Below are 16,991 nucleotides of genomic sequence, written 5' to 3'. Positions count from 1 at the left end.
ATTGTAAATTACCTGTTGCCTGTGGTAATGCCATCATACTATAAAAATGTAAAAAGAAATAGTTAAACAAAGTAATAGCAAAACTTTTATTTGTTTTTGACTGTATGGGGATTTGGGGGTGGGATTATATAAGTTTTCTTCTTCCCACTCCCTTTCGGGCAGAATAATATGGCCATGTATGTTTATTCCTTTGTATAATATGATTATATTTACCTTGTTTACTTAAATGTGCCATTGCCTGAAATAAATAAATAAATAAATAATAATAATAATAATAATGAACTTGGTCCCTCCATCCTGTTCTGGGTTTTCCTTTAGCTCTCCTCCCAGTTGGACGTGACAGTGCTGGAAGAGTAAGCAGCTTCAGATGGCAGGATTTGAGTCTTGTTTCCTGATGTTTTGACGTTTCACCTTGGATTTGATAATAGCAATGTGACCACCACTGACTCCATCTGCATTACAAAGTTGATGTTTTATCTCTCCAAACACCCTTGACTCATGAATGTTAAGCGATGGTGTGATGTAGGTCTGTCAGGCTTTTGAATTCCTAGAGTTTCACCGTCTATGTTCCATCAGAAGCTAATGCAGGAGATAGGTGTAGGAGACTATTTTCATGTTCAGCATGCACAAAAAACCCAGAAGGGCCAATTATAATCATAAATAATTTTTAAAAAGCATTTTTTCAGTGATGCACATCTCCACCATCCGCTCTTCCAGGCAGTACACCATCCTTGACCTAAAGAAGGCACTCTACCCTTTTCCAACTCAAGATCGTGGTCTCAGATTTAGAGGAGTTGATTTTCATCCCAGCTGTTTCACACTCTGCTGTGAACCACTGCAGCAAAAGCCAGCGATCACTGTCTGATGAAGCCAACAGGATCACATTGTATGCGAAGTGCAAAGACCTGATCCTTAGGCCACCAAAACAGATCTTCTCATGGCTGCACCAAGAAATCCTGTCCTGTATTGTTCGAAAGTGCATCGTCACTCAGCTTCTGTTACCGATCATTGATTATTCTGATATTTTATACCAAAACTCAACAGTTTCTAGCCTGCGGTCTCTTGATGTCGTCTATAACAGTTTGTGTCGTTTTATTTTGCGGTGTTCATTTAACACTCATCATTGTTATATGTATGATCTTCTTGGTTGGCTTCCTTTAAAAGCTAGACGACAATTTCATTGGTTGATATTTATGTTTAAGTGCATTTATTTTGATTTTCCACTTTATCTAAAAACACTTTTGGTTCCCATTGATTCCTTGTATTCAACCCGCTTAACTACTCTTCCATCATTTGTTGTTCCTCGTTTTAAAAAGGAGGTGGGTAGACTCGCCTTTTGTGTTAAAGCTCCTCAGGACTGGAATAAACTACCCGCTGAATTAAGATCCATCTCAACAATTCGTAAATTTTCCCGCACTGTTTATGCTTATGTAAAGCCAAGCTGTAGTTGCTTTGTTTAATCTTTACTATGATGATTTTGTGCATTCAATGGCTAACATGCTGTATTTCGTTGCCAAACTTTGTATTCAATTGGGATACTACTTCACTTTAGATTTATTTATAATGTAATTTCTTGCCCTTATTTCTCTTTTAGTGCCTCACAGCAGTTTTATTTAATTTAATTTGGTATATAGGTATGTATGTACGTATGTACACTTGTTGGTATCTATGTATCCTTGCTTATGTGTTTATATTTACGTGTGTATATATATACATTTATACATATCGTTGATTTTACTATTATTTACTTTCCCCTTTTTTTTTTAATTTCTGTTACAACTTTCTAACTCTGCCACCTTATTTGTTATTGGTTGTGTTGTAGGAGGACCTGCTCGAAAACGAGATGTTACATCTCAAGCAGTTTATCCTCCTGAAAAAACATAAGTTAAATAAATAAATAAATAAATATCCCAGTAGTATCTCATGTCTTATTTAGTGAGATTTACACTTTCGTATTATTGCTTTCTGTTTTTTCCCCAAGTTTGTGTGTGAATGTGCAGATTTCCATTTCTGGGGGATTTATTTCTTGCATTTATAGTTGTAGTTTCCCACCTGACCCCTAGAGGCGCTGCTGGCTCAGACATCAGCCTGCTGATGACGTAGATCTACACCGTGTAGAAGCTGCTCATTGCCGCTCTTGCTGCTTGTATTTCTGTGTTGGGGGCGTTTGGTTTGGCTCAGCGGCTCGCATCAACCTACCACCTCCAGGAACGGACTGACTTTCTGGCTCCGCAGCTCGTCACCGTTACCAAATCCTCTGATTTTTCAGTGCTGCTCGGTTCATGGAATAAATACCGACACTTTAAACTCCACCCGGTGTCGGTGAACGCCTGAAACTTGATTTTTTTGGGTCCTTCTCGGACATTTTGTGGGCTTTTTTTTTTGGCGTTGGTCGGAACAGGACTGAACGTAAACAAATCTGTAGATATTTGTCATCTAAACGGCATTTTCCAATCTTCATTAAGCGCTTTGGAGGAGCGAATTGAAAGCTTTTTGGACCGAGAAGACAGCGTTCCCCTCCGCCTTGCTGCCTCTTCCCGGACGCCTTCGTGTACAAAACGTTATTAATTTACAGGCTTTGAACTGCCTCCGTTTGAACGCTAAAGGTGGAACGCGATGAATCATTTTGACTGACGGCTTTTCAAGAATTAGCTAGCTAAGCCAGAGAGGAACCAGAGCGGAGGGTGGCTTCCTGCACACGGGCGGCGAAATAGTCTTGCATCACCCACCGACTCTTTAAAAGTACCAGACTTATATTCTGCTCTTTCTCTTTTTTTTATCTTTTTGCTTAATTTTGGGAGGGGGGTCCTCTAGCTGCCTTTAGCTAGTCATCCTGCTAACCCTGGACAGCTCCTGGAGGGCTGTGTTAGCTTTGGACAAAGGACCAACGCAACGGGGAAATACAAACACTGGCCTCACAGTTAGTCGTGTTTGGAAGCAACAAACAAGGACTTGACATGATGTTTCCACAATCAAGACACTCAGTGAGTATTTTTAATTTATAAATCCGACATATGTTTAGCACTTACTCTTTAGCTGATGACATGATTCGTGCATTTAATTATAACTGAATGTCACGGGATAAAAAGATGTCATGGGATGATTGAGCTACGTAATTGTTGTTTTTATGCTTTAAAAGAAATAAAGTTCGGGTATGTTCTGCATAAGGTGTTTGACTTTAGTAGAGACTTGAATGGGATTAAAAATAGCTTTAATTTGGCTTGGATGCTGAGACTTCATGTAAAAATGCAGTTGCATTTCTCAGCCATGTTATTTTTTCCTTCCTTCTTTGTTTGACATTTTCCATTCATCCCAATTGCAGGTATTCACCCACACTAGTCTCTTGCTCGCATGTCTCTGAAGGAAACAAGTGGTGACAGATACGTGATGGTGGGCGTTTTATGACTGGAAAATGCGCACATTCTCTGTCCCCCTAAATCTCAAGTTTCCATGGTAACAGAAACTCAGTCCAGGGCATGTAATCATCAGTGATGTGGGCTCTCAGCCCATTGGTCAAAAATTCATGTTTAGAGACTGGCACAACTGTGTCACTTCAACTATCCAGTTATGTGAAAGCAGCTTTAAAGCAAAGACTCCAAGTCAGGCTTAAGAAAGGGGAAATGGCCTTGGCCTGTACTCAAGCTTATAATGAAAGTATAAGCCTTGAAGTTTCTAGTCTGTTTTAATGTTTACCCTCTTTCTTTGCACAATAATTCATCTAAGTCACGTAAATGCAAAATAATTCCTCCCTCCTCTTTGCCTTTGCAACATTTTGTTTCCATCATTAAATCTTCGAGTGGACGGGGTCAAGGTTGTTTGCTGAGTCTAGGATCTGAATGTCTTCTGACATGAATAGTTTGCCCTTTTAACAGTCAGCAGGTGTGACAGCCTGATTGTGCTGCACTGTGCTGTTGCTGATGGGAGATTTCAGGACATGATCATTTGGGAATATTGTGCTGCAGTTTTATTAGGCAGATTAGGAGAAACGAATGTGAAGCTGTGGTACAAAAAGTGTTAACATACTCGCTCCTGTCTAGGGTTATTTCTGGATTATGTTGGATTTTAAACAAGGTTAAAGCAGTCTCGGAAGAATGGCACTGGTAGCACTTCCCCAAATCTGATTGTGTCATGAATTATTTAATTGAACTTTAGAATAGAATAGACTCTATTGATCCAAATATAATACAGGTAAATATTGGGGTGGACTGCTTTATCAGTCAGCCGCTATATCATGCCCATATTTACCATATTTTTATACTTTGGCCGATATTTGTTTTTTAGTAAAGCCGATTTAAAGTCTGGCACATCCACGGGCAGCCCGGTGCTTTTGCAGAATTTAATTAATAAAATTAATAAATATAATTTATTTTTACAGGGCTGCACAGTGGATAGCACTGTTGCCTAGCAGCAAGAAGGTCCTGGGTTCGAATCCCACCCTGGGGTCTTTCCGCAAGGAGTTAGCATGTTCTCCCTGTGAGTGTTTGTGCTCTCTGGGTACTCCGGCTTCCTCCCGCTGTTCAAAAGCATGACTGTCAGGTTGATTGGTCTTTCTAAATTGTCCTTAGTTGTTGGGTAAGTGTGTGTGTGTGTGCGCGCGCGCATGTGCGCATGGTCTTTTGTCCTGTGTGTCTCTGTGTTGCCCTGCGATGTACCTGTAACCTGTCCAGGGTGTACACCACCTGTTTGCCTTAGACTGTTGGAGATGGGCACCAGCTCCGCCCCCCGTGACCCTGCGTGGACAGACAGGAATAGAAACTGGATGGATGAATGTGTTTTTACTAGGGATGCTCCGATCAGGTTTTAATCTGCCGATCACCGATCACTGATCAGCCAAGAGGCCGATCATGGCCGATCAGCCGATTACCGATACCAATTACATAGATTGGCTGTAAATTGTTCATTTAGCTATGGTGGTTCTAATGGTGAGGAGCTCGGACATTCGGGAGGGACTCGGAGTAGAACCGCTGCTCCTCCGGATCGAAAGGAGCCAGTTGAGGTGGTTTGGGCATCTGGTCAGGATGCCTCCTGGACGCCTCCCCGGGGAGGTGTTTCGGGCATGTCCTGCCGGCAGAAGGCCCCCGGGTCGACCCAGGACACGTTGGAGAGGTTACATCTCCAATCTGGTCCGGGAACGCCTTGGGGTCCTGCCGGAGGAGCTGGTGGACAAGGCCGGGGAGAGGACGGCCTGGAGCTCCCTAGTTGGGATGCTGCCCCCGCGACCCGGACCCGGATAAGCGGAGGAAGACGAAGACGACGAAGACGAAGAGTTCTAATGCATGTGTTACATATTAATTCAGAAAAAACATGGTTTTACTTGACTTCAAATTATGTAATATCAGTAACAATTTATAAGAAATTGAAAACATTAAGGCTCTCTTTAGGCTACAAATAGTGCAAAAAAAGTCAATATCTCACATCACCGCCTAAATCAAATTAAGTAACCAAAGATACATTCAGATACATCCAGTGAGCTGTTAAGCTCAGCATTGACACAGGACTGACACCTGAGCTCCAAATGTCACTTGTGAAACTCACAGAGAGAAACTCACGCTTTCTTTAAGGAGTCCCTCGATGAAAGAATACACTGTCTGGTGGAGCTCTGGAAGGGCTACGTCGGTGAAATATTTACGTCCCCGTAGCATGTAGCGAGGTTCCAAGTGGGTTAGTAGTCGGCGGAATCCGGCGTCTTCCACAACTGAAAAAGGCTGGTCGTCTAGTCCAATAAACTCGATGATTTTACGGGTAATTTGCTTAGCCTTTTAACTGTCACGCTCATATGGGCGAGTGTTTCCAAGCGTCGGCTACGTTAGCTGCCGTCTGACTGTGGCTGCATTAGCAGGCTTCTTTTCATTGTCTGCGGTGAGCCTCAAAAACTCACCATGCTCCGCCAAGTGTTTAGTCTTTAAATGTCGGATCAAATTCGTTGTGTTGAATTTTTTTGAAGTGCTTCCTCCGCGGGGTATGTTTTCGTTGCGTGTTGCAAGACGCAAACTTAATATCACTCTCGCACACCGTAAAGAAGTTCCACACGGCAGACATGTTTGTCTTTGCGGGTTTGCCGCCACGCGCACTAAGCGGGGAGAAGCGGAAGGGTGAACTACCGGCCGGGAAGAGTAAGCGCCAGTGCCAGATCGAAAATGAAAGGCAGTGATTGGCAATCACAGATCACACACTTGCAGGAAAATCGGCCGATAATTATCTGTGGCCGATCAATCGGAGCACCCCTAGTTTTTAGCTCCTGGAAGCACCTTCTAGTTGCACTGGAACACATGCACTGTTGTCAGAAATGTTCAGAAAGGATAGCAAATGTCTGCTGCAATAGCTCAAGAATTCCTGCAAACATTTTTCACCCACATAGTGGGATAATGGTCAGGAGATCAGTAGGTGAGGTTATATGTGAACATTTTCCTGGCCTTTGCTGCAAATGTATGTTTGCTAGTAAGACTTTTCACTTCCTTCTCATTTCTGTTGACCTGTACATGCATTCCCCTCACTATTGTGTATACATTATCAATACGAACACAGCAAGAAGTCTCATCTGCTCTTCTCAAAGCATTGGGTAAAAACACAAAAAACACAGCTATTTTCACATTGTACTTTTAGCATCATGTCTCTACTCCATGTGCGCCCCAGTCAGTTACTCTTCCACACCTCCTCCTTTGCATTTCAAGCTGTGAGAGCTCATCTCCAGCAGAATAAAACCCCGCTGCGATGTACATGTGTGAACAGCAAGTGCGGATGAAGACTAGGCCAATTTTTCTACATCTCCAGTGTGAAAAAGGCTGTAAGATCCCACCACAGAGGCTCAGTCGGGTTGAAATCTGAACTTTGACCGGAGCCATTCTGCCATAGATTAGCTGCTTAAGAGATTACAAAATGGTGAGAGTTATTGCGTTGTGGAGGGATTTCAGTGATGAGTTTAGAGACGGTGATTTTAAAGCAGTGTCAACATTTCTGCTTATATTTATCTTCCTTTCATTCAGATTCACCAGCAACTCTTCAAATATTTTCAGCAGCCAGTTGTTTGGTGAAGTCTACTGATATAATTTCTCACTGAGTTACAATCATTCACCACAAGTTAACCACAAGCCCCGCCCAGCCACTCTGCCGGACCTTTCAGGGTAAATACCCCGTGGCAGGTACTCATTTGTTTCCTGAAATGGCTCGTAAAGTGGTCCTTTCTGGCCTGTCTGGTTAAATGGAGACAACTGCGTGCAATGGTGATCTGGTATAATCACCTGGAAGGAAGATGACAAGAAATTAATAAGCAGTGTCTTGTGTCTAAGGGGAGAGCATCTGGGCTACATCCTTCATGCCAGAATTTTATTTAATCCAATTGAGTGCTGTTGTGCAGCCTGATTTGGAGAATTAGGACCCAAGAGCAAAGAATTGAAACATTTTCCTCCAACACTGCACAACCTTCAGTTTTAACTGACTACATCCTACAGATTCTTACAAACATGAGTGCGCTCTAGCTCGCCAACCTCTCATGTAGCTGGAAGCTTACACTTAAACTTGCTGCTCACACAGTACGAATATGTCTGCCATCGTGCCCTGCTTGTCTTCAGCTGCTGCTGCTGTCATAATGGTCCAAATATGGGGAGAAAGTGTGACACTCATACAGATGAGTGTAAAAATGGAGGCTGTGGATGAGAGAGCAGCAGCAGTGCCTCATAATGACACATTATGGATTGTTCAGCCTCCACTAAACCTGCTGTCCCAAACATTTTGCTTTGCTGTCTATGTAGGATCATTTAAAGGAACCCAGGTTACAAAGCCTTGTGGTTCTTATAAGATAAATGTTAGTATTAGTTATATTAAAGTGGTGTAAAAACCTTGTTAATGTCTTCATTTTTATAAAATTTGTAAAAATAGTTTAACTCGTAGGTCGTCATTAGCGTCGCAATGCACTCTGGGATGTGACGTCATATGGTTGTACCTCAGTTATACCGGCCGGCTTTGGGACCCTGTAGTGACTGTTCAGCGACATACACATGTCATCTGTTCAGCCTTTTCAGTTTGAACCTGAGTGAAACATTAATGAGGACATCACTGACCATGTTTCACAAAACAAGCATCAAAATGAAGAGCAAGAAGGGCGGCATGAAGCGAGTGCAGGACAAAACCGGTGGTGCGTGTGCGCAAATGTGTCTCCATGGTAACCGAGAGGGAGAGTGTTTGTTGTCAAGAGCTCACATTTTTGTCAGCAGAAGTTAACGGCAGTGATGGGAATAACGCCGTTTAAAATAACGGCGTTACTAACGGCGTTCTTCTTTTGGGTAACGGAATAATCTAATGAATTACTTTTCCCACTGTTGCAACGCCATTACCGTTACTGGGGCTGGAAAGTTGTGCGTTACTATGTGCTTGTCGAACGTTGAGCAACAGTGTGAGGCTTTCTGACCGCCACACTTCAGCTGCAACCAGGGAGAAAGAGGTGTCGGTAACGCACTTACAAACACGATGATGATTGGCCGGATGGGCAGAGACCCTCAGTGTTCTCACTGTCTCAGTCACTGCATGCTATAGACACAACAGAGCAGTGATGGGAATAACCCCGTTTAAAATAACCGCGTTACTAAAACAATTTTTTTTCAGTAACGAGTAATCTAATTAATTACTGTCTTCTTTTATCAAAACGTCATTTCTGTTATTGATGAGAAAATGCGTGCGTTAAGCAACGCGGTGTGTTGAAGCTGTCATCAGCTGATCAGGAGCTAAAGTGGCAGATGTTTTCATCCAAGCGCATCACGGCCCGTGAAGAACGAGGAAGACGTGATGACTAGTCTACGGCTGCAGGTGTGGATCTACAGCCGTGCCCTTCTTAGCATGACAGCGGGACGTCCCGAAGGTCCGCTCACTTGTTCACCGCTCAGACGTCACGATCTTCTACTTTCCTAGATCATCCAGCTGTAACCTGTTTCTGATCATGTCTTTAGTCCCGCTGTAACACTGGTTGCATCAGCTTCAGACGTCATGGGCGCTCAGGTGTCATTAGAACTACCTGTGTGTGTTTACTAGGGATGAGCCGGATACTCGTCTGAAACGAGTATCCGGTACGGATAAAGCATTTTTGACGAATACGAGCATGAAACGAGTAAACCTCATAAATATCTGTAATCGTGCTGAAGGAAAATCCTCATTGGGTAAATGACTGTCTTCACGCTCTGTGATTGGCCAGTCACATAGAGCGCCCACCCCTCCCTACACACAAAACTCTCTAGCCGGCCGGGAGCGCAGTCCATCCGGCTCATCCACGCACACGCACACACACACAGACCGTAACGGATCTCGCTGTGATTGCTTCACTGTTGCTCACGTTTCTTCAGTTTTCCCTAGGTTTTCTTCAGCTCACCTCTTTTTCGGTTGAATAAAGTTACTTTTTTCGTAACTTACATGGTGCATTTGACAAGACAGAGGTGACATGCTGTGTCACTCACTACCTCCGCTCCGGTCGGGTTTTTTATTTATTTTTTACTCCATCTCTCACCCTCTCTATCTCTCTCACACACACACACACCTAAATCAACATTGTTTTGTTTAACTTTGTGTGGGGTAAAATGCCAAGGACCTTAAGAAAAAAATCAGTTTAATCAAATTAAAATACAAACGTATACATAAAGTTGTGTCTGGTTCTAGCATTTCATATTTCCTAGTTCCTGCTGCATGAGTTCAGATGTATTAATCCATGCACTTAAATATTAATGTTCTGATTTTATTGAAACACTTGTTCTGTAATAGTTTCGTTACTATTGTGATAAAAATATTTAATCTCAATTCTGAGGCTGCTCTGTAAATAGTTTTCAAATAAACAATACACATATCAACTTCTGATCATGTCATATCAATTTCAGACTTAAAATAATATATTGATGTAAACCACACCCACTTCTGGGTTATGCCACGCCCATTCCGAGTACAGATACAGATACAGATAATTTAGTTGGTTGAACAGATACAGATACAGATAGTGGTGTACTCGCTCATCCCTAGTGTTTACCACCCAGCTTCACCTCTTCTGTGGTTGGGTCTGACCCAAGTTAGTAAATGTAAGTCCTCCATCAGGTTTGTGCCTCTAGTGTAATTTTAAAGGATTTTTATTTTTTTATTTAACCATTACTAGATTACCAGCAACAGAAATGCTACTAAAAACACACAGTTATGTGAAGCTGGAAAAATTAAAATACTATGCAAATTTACATTTATTTCTGTGATTTAACTAGACTGGGAGACCATTTACAGTAAAGGCTCAGGAACCTTTACAGGTGATTCTATTTGCAATTTAAAAATGTGACTTATTGGGGTCTTGTTAAATATCACACAGTGACCTTTTAATAATCTAGATAAGTGTAATGTTCCTGTTAGGAGTTCCTCCTGTTAAGTGCTTATTTATTTAAATTATTCATGTTCATAAAAAACATTGGGACATACATTTTATTATGTTCCAGTCATTAGTCATTTATTTTTCACTATTGTTGTAATTTATAGTAAATTTATTTAGTTTAATTAAGAGGGGAATGCATTTTTCTTGCTTTCTTTAATGAAAAAAGTAACTAATTATTTTTCTTGGTAATTAGTTACTTTTATAATCTTGTTGTGAGTTACTTTTTTGACAAAGTATTTAGTAACTAGTAACTAATTACTTTTTTAAAGTAACGTTCCCAACACTGATTAACGGTAAACTATCGTGTGATCAAACTTATTCAAGTATGAGTGATTTTGGAGAATTTTAGCATCCAGAGCTGTCGTGTGCTTTATAGAAGATTAGGATATTCAGTGAAACCACTTTAATAATTTTTGCAGCTCGTTTTACTGACGGGATAGGTGAATTTTCTGCTTCATCCATGACGAGTGGTGTGTCCGATGGTTCGTTGAACGTGACGGAAGCGGAAGCTGCAGGAGCGGGTTGTCGGCTCAGGAGAGCGTCCAAGCGTCTCTTGTCTCTCCGAGGGCGTTAAGGCTCCTTGTTTGGGAAAAATGTTCGGTAAAGCATTTAGTTTCCACCTTCTCTTATACCCACAAGCTTCAAACACATCAGGAGAAAAATGTTGGGAACACAGCCGCGGATCTTTGGAAAGTTGTGTCCGTCCACGGGCATCTTCTCACTGCTTTCTCTTGTGATTTTTATCTTGAGAGGCACTATAGAAATGATATTTTCTTCTTCTTCTCCTTGCCAATGGGAAAGCCGTGTAAACTCGCATCACTCCCCTTGTTGCCCTTTGACTGGAAATTACATCCAAAAGCAGCACAATGCGGCATTTTACTTAATTATTAAGCGTAAGCAAACATTGGCGTCAATAGCTATTCTTCCAAGAGCAACCAATATACGTCATCGCCCTCAGAGTGTATTGTGTGCGAACAACATGGCATCCTACGTATGTCCAAAAATGTACTAAATATTAAAGATATAAATAAAAAGCAATATTTAGTGTGTTTCTAACAACATAGTTTGGTACAACAGAAAATTTGTGGCTTATTAGGGCATACACATCCTCATAGCTGGAGTTCCTTTTAAGGTCCCTTTTATCCAGCAAAACATTTAAATTGTATTTTTACATCCTTCCTCATGTTCTAGCATACAGTGGTGGAGCCTTGTTTCACTTCAACTTCCACATAATGTTCCTGGTACTCATCAGCCACTTTATTAGGTACACCTACAGGGGTGGACCACCTTTTGCCATCAGATCTGCCTGAATTCTTAGTGGCATCAATCATTCCTCAGAGGTGCTGGTCCATATTGAGATGATAGCCAAATTATCCATGACAAAAATCTTGTTTCACGACATCCTTAAGGTGTTGGAATGGACTGACCTCAGCAGATCTTTGGGACCATGTTCAATAAACCAGTTTGAGAACATTCTGGGTTCAGAGTAGGGCTTCCATAAACGACTATTTTATTAGTCGACTAGTCACCAGTTTGGGGACGATTAGTCGTGACTAATCGTGTCATACAAGTATAGCTTATTGCACCAAGATGCTCTAATATACCCACCATTAGCTTCTAGTTCTATGCGTGATCATTTATGTGCCATCTAATAATAAAGACAACATAATAACTAGAGGTGCTGAAAAAAATCGATTCAAGTCTGAATCGGGATTCTTATTTATAAAGATTCAGAATCGATTCACAAAGGTTCAGAATCGATTCCAAGAACTCAAATATTTGGCTTGTTACAGGTTTGAGATGCACTCTTTTGATGTTTGTTTGGAGAGTCAGGACTCCGTTTACTTTTGTGGTCCCATAAATTGAGATGATTTATGTTTGAATCTGCTGATAAGTGGGCACTTGAATGTAATTTTTTCCATACTCAGAAATCTGAGATATTCTCATATTTATTTTCTAATTATTCTGTTTATTATTATTTTCTAAGTTGATAAATGAGTACTCAGGATTACTCATGTACCTTGTTTCTACACATACTTGAAAAGTATTTGACCGTATTACTTTCAAAGCTACTGTTAGGTAACTACAGATTTGTTATATTTTACAAGGTAAGCAAAAATAAATGTTGCCTTTTGGTCAAAAGATTGCTTCTGTTTACAGTTTTAGAATCACTTTTACATTGTAAATTTGCATTTTTGGAGCATGACCAGTTTAAAGTCAAATAAAAATGTCCCATAGCTTTAACTAACTTTTACAAGAAAGTAGTTCATCCTGGAGCTGACACTCTTTGTTAATACTGATTGTGAATCGATTTAAATTGAGAATCGGAATCGAATCAAATCGTGAGTTGCTCTAAGATTCACATCCCTAATAATAACTTGACAAACTGCTTTTAATGAATTTAGTTGCAACATGTTAATACAAATGCTACAATGTCAAACAGATCAGATTTATGCAACTAAAAACTAAAATACAAAAAAGACTTGAGCTCACATGAAATGGATCCAGCTAAATAATCACACATGGTCCCGGTTTACACTCAGGAAAGTTGGCATTTCCACATGTCCGGAGAAAGGCTCTCCTGAGAACAGATGTTCCCAGCTGCAGAGAAGATCTGCTCAAATGGCGTTGATCAGGGAGCCAGTCACAGCTCTGAGGGCCTGCTTTACCTTAAAGATAAAATATATTAAAGTTAGTTCATTTGTTGATATATTGTTAATTCATAAAGCAAGTTAAGATTTAACAGAGAAAAATATATATTATGCTTTAACTTATATTAGGTTCTTAATTGCTCAGTCAGCAAACTTTATTTTATCATAAAATCCATAAAATTCTATTTTTTTTTTGTATCCAGATAGACGCACGTGCGCGCACACACAGACACACCTATTCAAAGGTCGTCTCATACTTCCTTTCCATCAATGTGGTGAAATGTGATCGGCCTGGTAGATAGTTCTCAGTATTCTTGGTTGAACATCTTGATCATATCTTTAAAACCTTGATGGCTAACCATTGAAAGCGGTCTCATGTCCGTTACCAGCATGTTCAAAATCGCCTCGGTCAGGGCTTTGGCTTGTTGCGGTGTGCACTTGGTTGGCCTTGTGAGAAACTCGTCCATTGTAGAAGAAGAGCGCTTTCTTTTAGCACTGTAACATAGCCGGATAAAAGAAATCATTAGTGTTTGTAACATTAGAGCTTATACGTGACATATACATACGGGTTAAGCATATAATCACCATCACTACTGTTGTTGCTACACATATGATGCTAGCAGCTAAAAGGTGCACTTACAGAGGCGACTCTTCGTTCTCCGCCGTCACGTGCTTCCTTTTAAGATGCTCATCCATCGCTGATGTGCTCCCGTGAAACGAGAGTTTCACCTTACAAAGTTTGTACTCTACTTGCTTCTCAGTTGTTTTCAGAAAATGCTCCCAAACCTTTGAGCTCCGTTGTCCATTTGCCATGATGTGTTGTTTCTCCGGTGATTGTGCGCGAACGCTGAAATATAAATAAATAGCAGAAATCTGTGTTCTGTTTCCTCTTGTTGGGAAACAATTCTCTTCATGTATTCATGATGTTGACAGATTTTGTGTTTGTATTGGAAATATAAACACAAATGGGCAAATGGGGAAAAAAGCACAAAGCTGTTGTCTTCACATTCACTCACCATGAATTTGGCTGAGGACTACCTGGTGTATCTATGCATCGCCTGTGTCTGTCTTCACTTGGTACCAAGCTGCTGGCCCGGCATGGAAAGAAAATTGTGCAGAAATGAATTTTTTTTTTTACCAAACTACTACACTTTAAAAAACAAAATATCAGCATCTTTCCAGCCCTTTGCTGGCACAGCGTGCAGATTTAAACCCTCCTCTCATAAACTCAGTTCGTTATTTTGAGAGGAAAACGCATCATTGGATCGCAGCACAGTGCTTGACCCAGTTGACAGCATTTGACATATTGTTTGGGTGTTGATTAATCCTAATGCAGCTTCAACAAAGCTGGCTGTGGCAGGAAAGTGGAACAACAGAACGGCTCGGTGCCAGAGCCAGAGAGCAGCATGGGTAATGTGGAAGGGAAATCTCTGAAGTCTCTTGAGCTCATGCTCGACTGCAGAGATGGCCACAGGTTGTACGCACACACATTACCCCCTCCTCCTCCTTGTCTGCCTTTATTATGCGTTTCCTCCCAGATCTGATGTAGCGGTGGGAGGGTCGGGGGCAGAGGGTGCACGGGCATTATTAAGCCCACTTGAATTAACAGAACAGCCCCCAGCCTTTCCTCTAAAGCCTCCAGCTGGGGGGAGCTTAATCTCCATGGTCCCCTGTCTCGTCCATTAAACAAACTCCCTCCGCCCCTTTCCCATTGCTTGGCTGCACACATGCATGCACACTTTGTGTGTGTGTGTATGTGTGTGTGCGCGTGCGTGCGTGCGTGTGCGTGTGTGTGTGTGTGTGTGTGTGTGTGTGTGTGTGTGTGTGTGTGTGTGTGTGTGTGTGTGTGAGAAACCTGGCAGTGGGGGTCTGTTGATTGGGAGAACTGGCTATTAGCACGTGCACACCCGTGCGCACAAAAGGACAGGGAAAATCCAAGAATATTCTAATAACTTCAGCTCTCCTCTCTGCAGGTAATTGAAAGGATTTTTTTTACATCGGCTAGGGTGCACACACATTCTTACCAGCCTCAAGGGTCTTATCTGCTTTTTGTAAGTGGGGAACAAATTAAATGTGGGGCTTGACACACGTGGGCCAGCAGATGTCTGGGTTGTTGAGCTTAGGCCAGCTGATTAGCATGACAAACACAGTCCCGCAGCCCTCCCCATCACCCAGCCCCACAACGCCGCCAACCTGAAGCAGGAGGTTGTTCTTCAGGGTGGTTGAGATGAGGCCACAGGCTACAGGTGATGTTGATTTTTGTGAAAGGCCACAGCACATGTTGTCACCGTGCTTTATGTCTGATTGAAAGGAAGCGTGTAGACTGGTGCAACCCTGATTCAAATGAACACACAAAGTTGGACTGCTGGGAATAGTTCCCCATTGCCACTAGCAGCATCTTTTTTCTCTGTGCTGTGAGGGCCACAAGTATGTTACTGAAGCCTCTTTCATAAAACGATGCTGCCAATTTGCTGCAAAGCTGAGGTGGCATCAGGCAAGGTGGTGTGGAGGTGGTCTCTGCCACAGTCACTGTCTCTGTCATAGACTTCCTTTTATCTTGGACATAACTTGCTTTTTATTACAAATGAAGCTGCTATATCAAACATGGTGGGAGTCATCACACAACTGCTGTAGCGGAGTATAGTTGATATATTCTTTACACTTTTATTACGTCCAGAGATTAATCTATGGACTGGGCCCTTATAATTAGAAGAGGTTGTTTTTACTTCAGGGAGTTTTATTCAAACACTTTGTATTGACTTAGAGACAAGAAAAGAGAGAGTTGGGATCGTTTAAGAATATTTAATTTTTATAATTATTATTCAAACAATCCAGGACTAACTCTCTATGATGGATGCATATGGATTTGGAAGCTGAAGTGTTGGTGTGTGTGTGTCAGTTCAGACTCTCCAGCTGCTGCAGGCGAGTCTGGGTATAAGATGTTTTGACTACGAACCACGAGGACTTCAGGAGGAAGAGACATGAAACGCCATCTGTGCCGGATCTACATAACGTTTCGGAGACTCCCGTGGGTAGATCAGGAATGCCAGGTCGACTCGACCCTCCTTCGGTGCTCGAACTGATGGCACAGCTTCTGGGCACGACAAACCAGTCTATGGATAGCTCCCGGTAGTAACGGCAGATGTCCGCGTCAAGTAGCGAGTTCAGCTTTTATTCTGAAGCAACCGTCGTCTTGTTGATGAACGACAGAATTTTCCAGCTTGACAGTTCTCAGCTTAAAAGTAGAAAATGCAGCTAGCCAGCCTGCACTTCACTTAGCGATGATGGATTTGAGAGCTGGTTGGAACTACGTTGAACTCAGATGGAACTCAGATGAAACTGAAGTTAAAATGGTGTTGTTCTGTTTTATTAAACTCAGTTGTTTATAATTCTTAGCCAATCGGAGTGGACAGATTAAAAAACACTACAGAACTCTGCCCCGCAACAGAATGGAGATTCTGATTGGAATGAGCGAACAATGTGTCATGTGTTTACCTTATGTGAATCAGAATGTCTGGCATAGTTAGTCCTGTTATTCAATAAACACATAAATCATTACATTTAGGGCTGCAGCTATCGAATATTTTTGTAATCGAGTACTCTATCGAATCTTTTTTTCGATTAATCGAGTACTCTAATAAATGACCCTTTTGTGTTTGTAAACCTTTATATCGTATATCGATGAGCCAAGATGGCGCCGAGTATGGCTGCCTCGTCGCGAGCTCCACCAAGTTCCAACATTACACGCTCCATACTGTACATTAATGCCACTGTTTTGCACATACCAACCACTGTACATTTTATATCTCTTATCTTATTGTTTACTTTATTCATTTGTATACTTAGATTAGCCATTTTTATATTTTACTTGTTTTTACATTACTGTATTTTTGCACAACTCTGTTGCTGTGATGCACGCACACAAGAATTTCACTCGCATGTACTGTACCAGTGTA

At 41.6% G+C, this 16,991-nt stretch overlaps 1 protein-coding gene across 2 annotated transcripts in view; it reads left to right on the top strand.

Annotated features, from left to right (window-relative positions):
• The first annotated feature begins 2,733 nt into the window (after positions 1-2,733).
• The window catches only part of tle5 (TLE family member 5, transcriptional modulator), a 69,032-nt gene continuing 54,774 nt past the window's right edge, over positions 2,734-16,991 (top strand). For both annotated transcript variants that reach the window (XM_015971397.3, XM_015971396.3), the window contains exon 1: positions 2,734-2,984. In XM_015971397.3, coding sequence (XP_015826883.1) covers positions 2,958-2,984 — 27 coding nt within the window. In that variant the 5' untranslated portion in view covers positions 2,734-2,957. The remainder of the gene's footprint in view (positions 2,985-16,991) is intronic.

This window comes from Nothobranchius furzeri, chromosome 8, assembly GCF_043380555.1.
Source record: "Nothobranchius furzeri strain GRZ-AD chromosome 8, NfurGRZ-RIMD1, whole genome shotgun sequence".
Lineage (NCBI taxonomy): Eukaryota > Metazoa > Chordata > Actinopteri > Cyprinodontiformes > Nothobranchiidae > Nothobranchius > Nothobranchius furzeri.
This window is presented reverse-complemented; position numbering and strand designations above follow the sequence as displayed.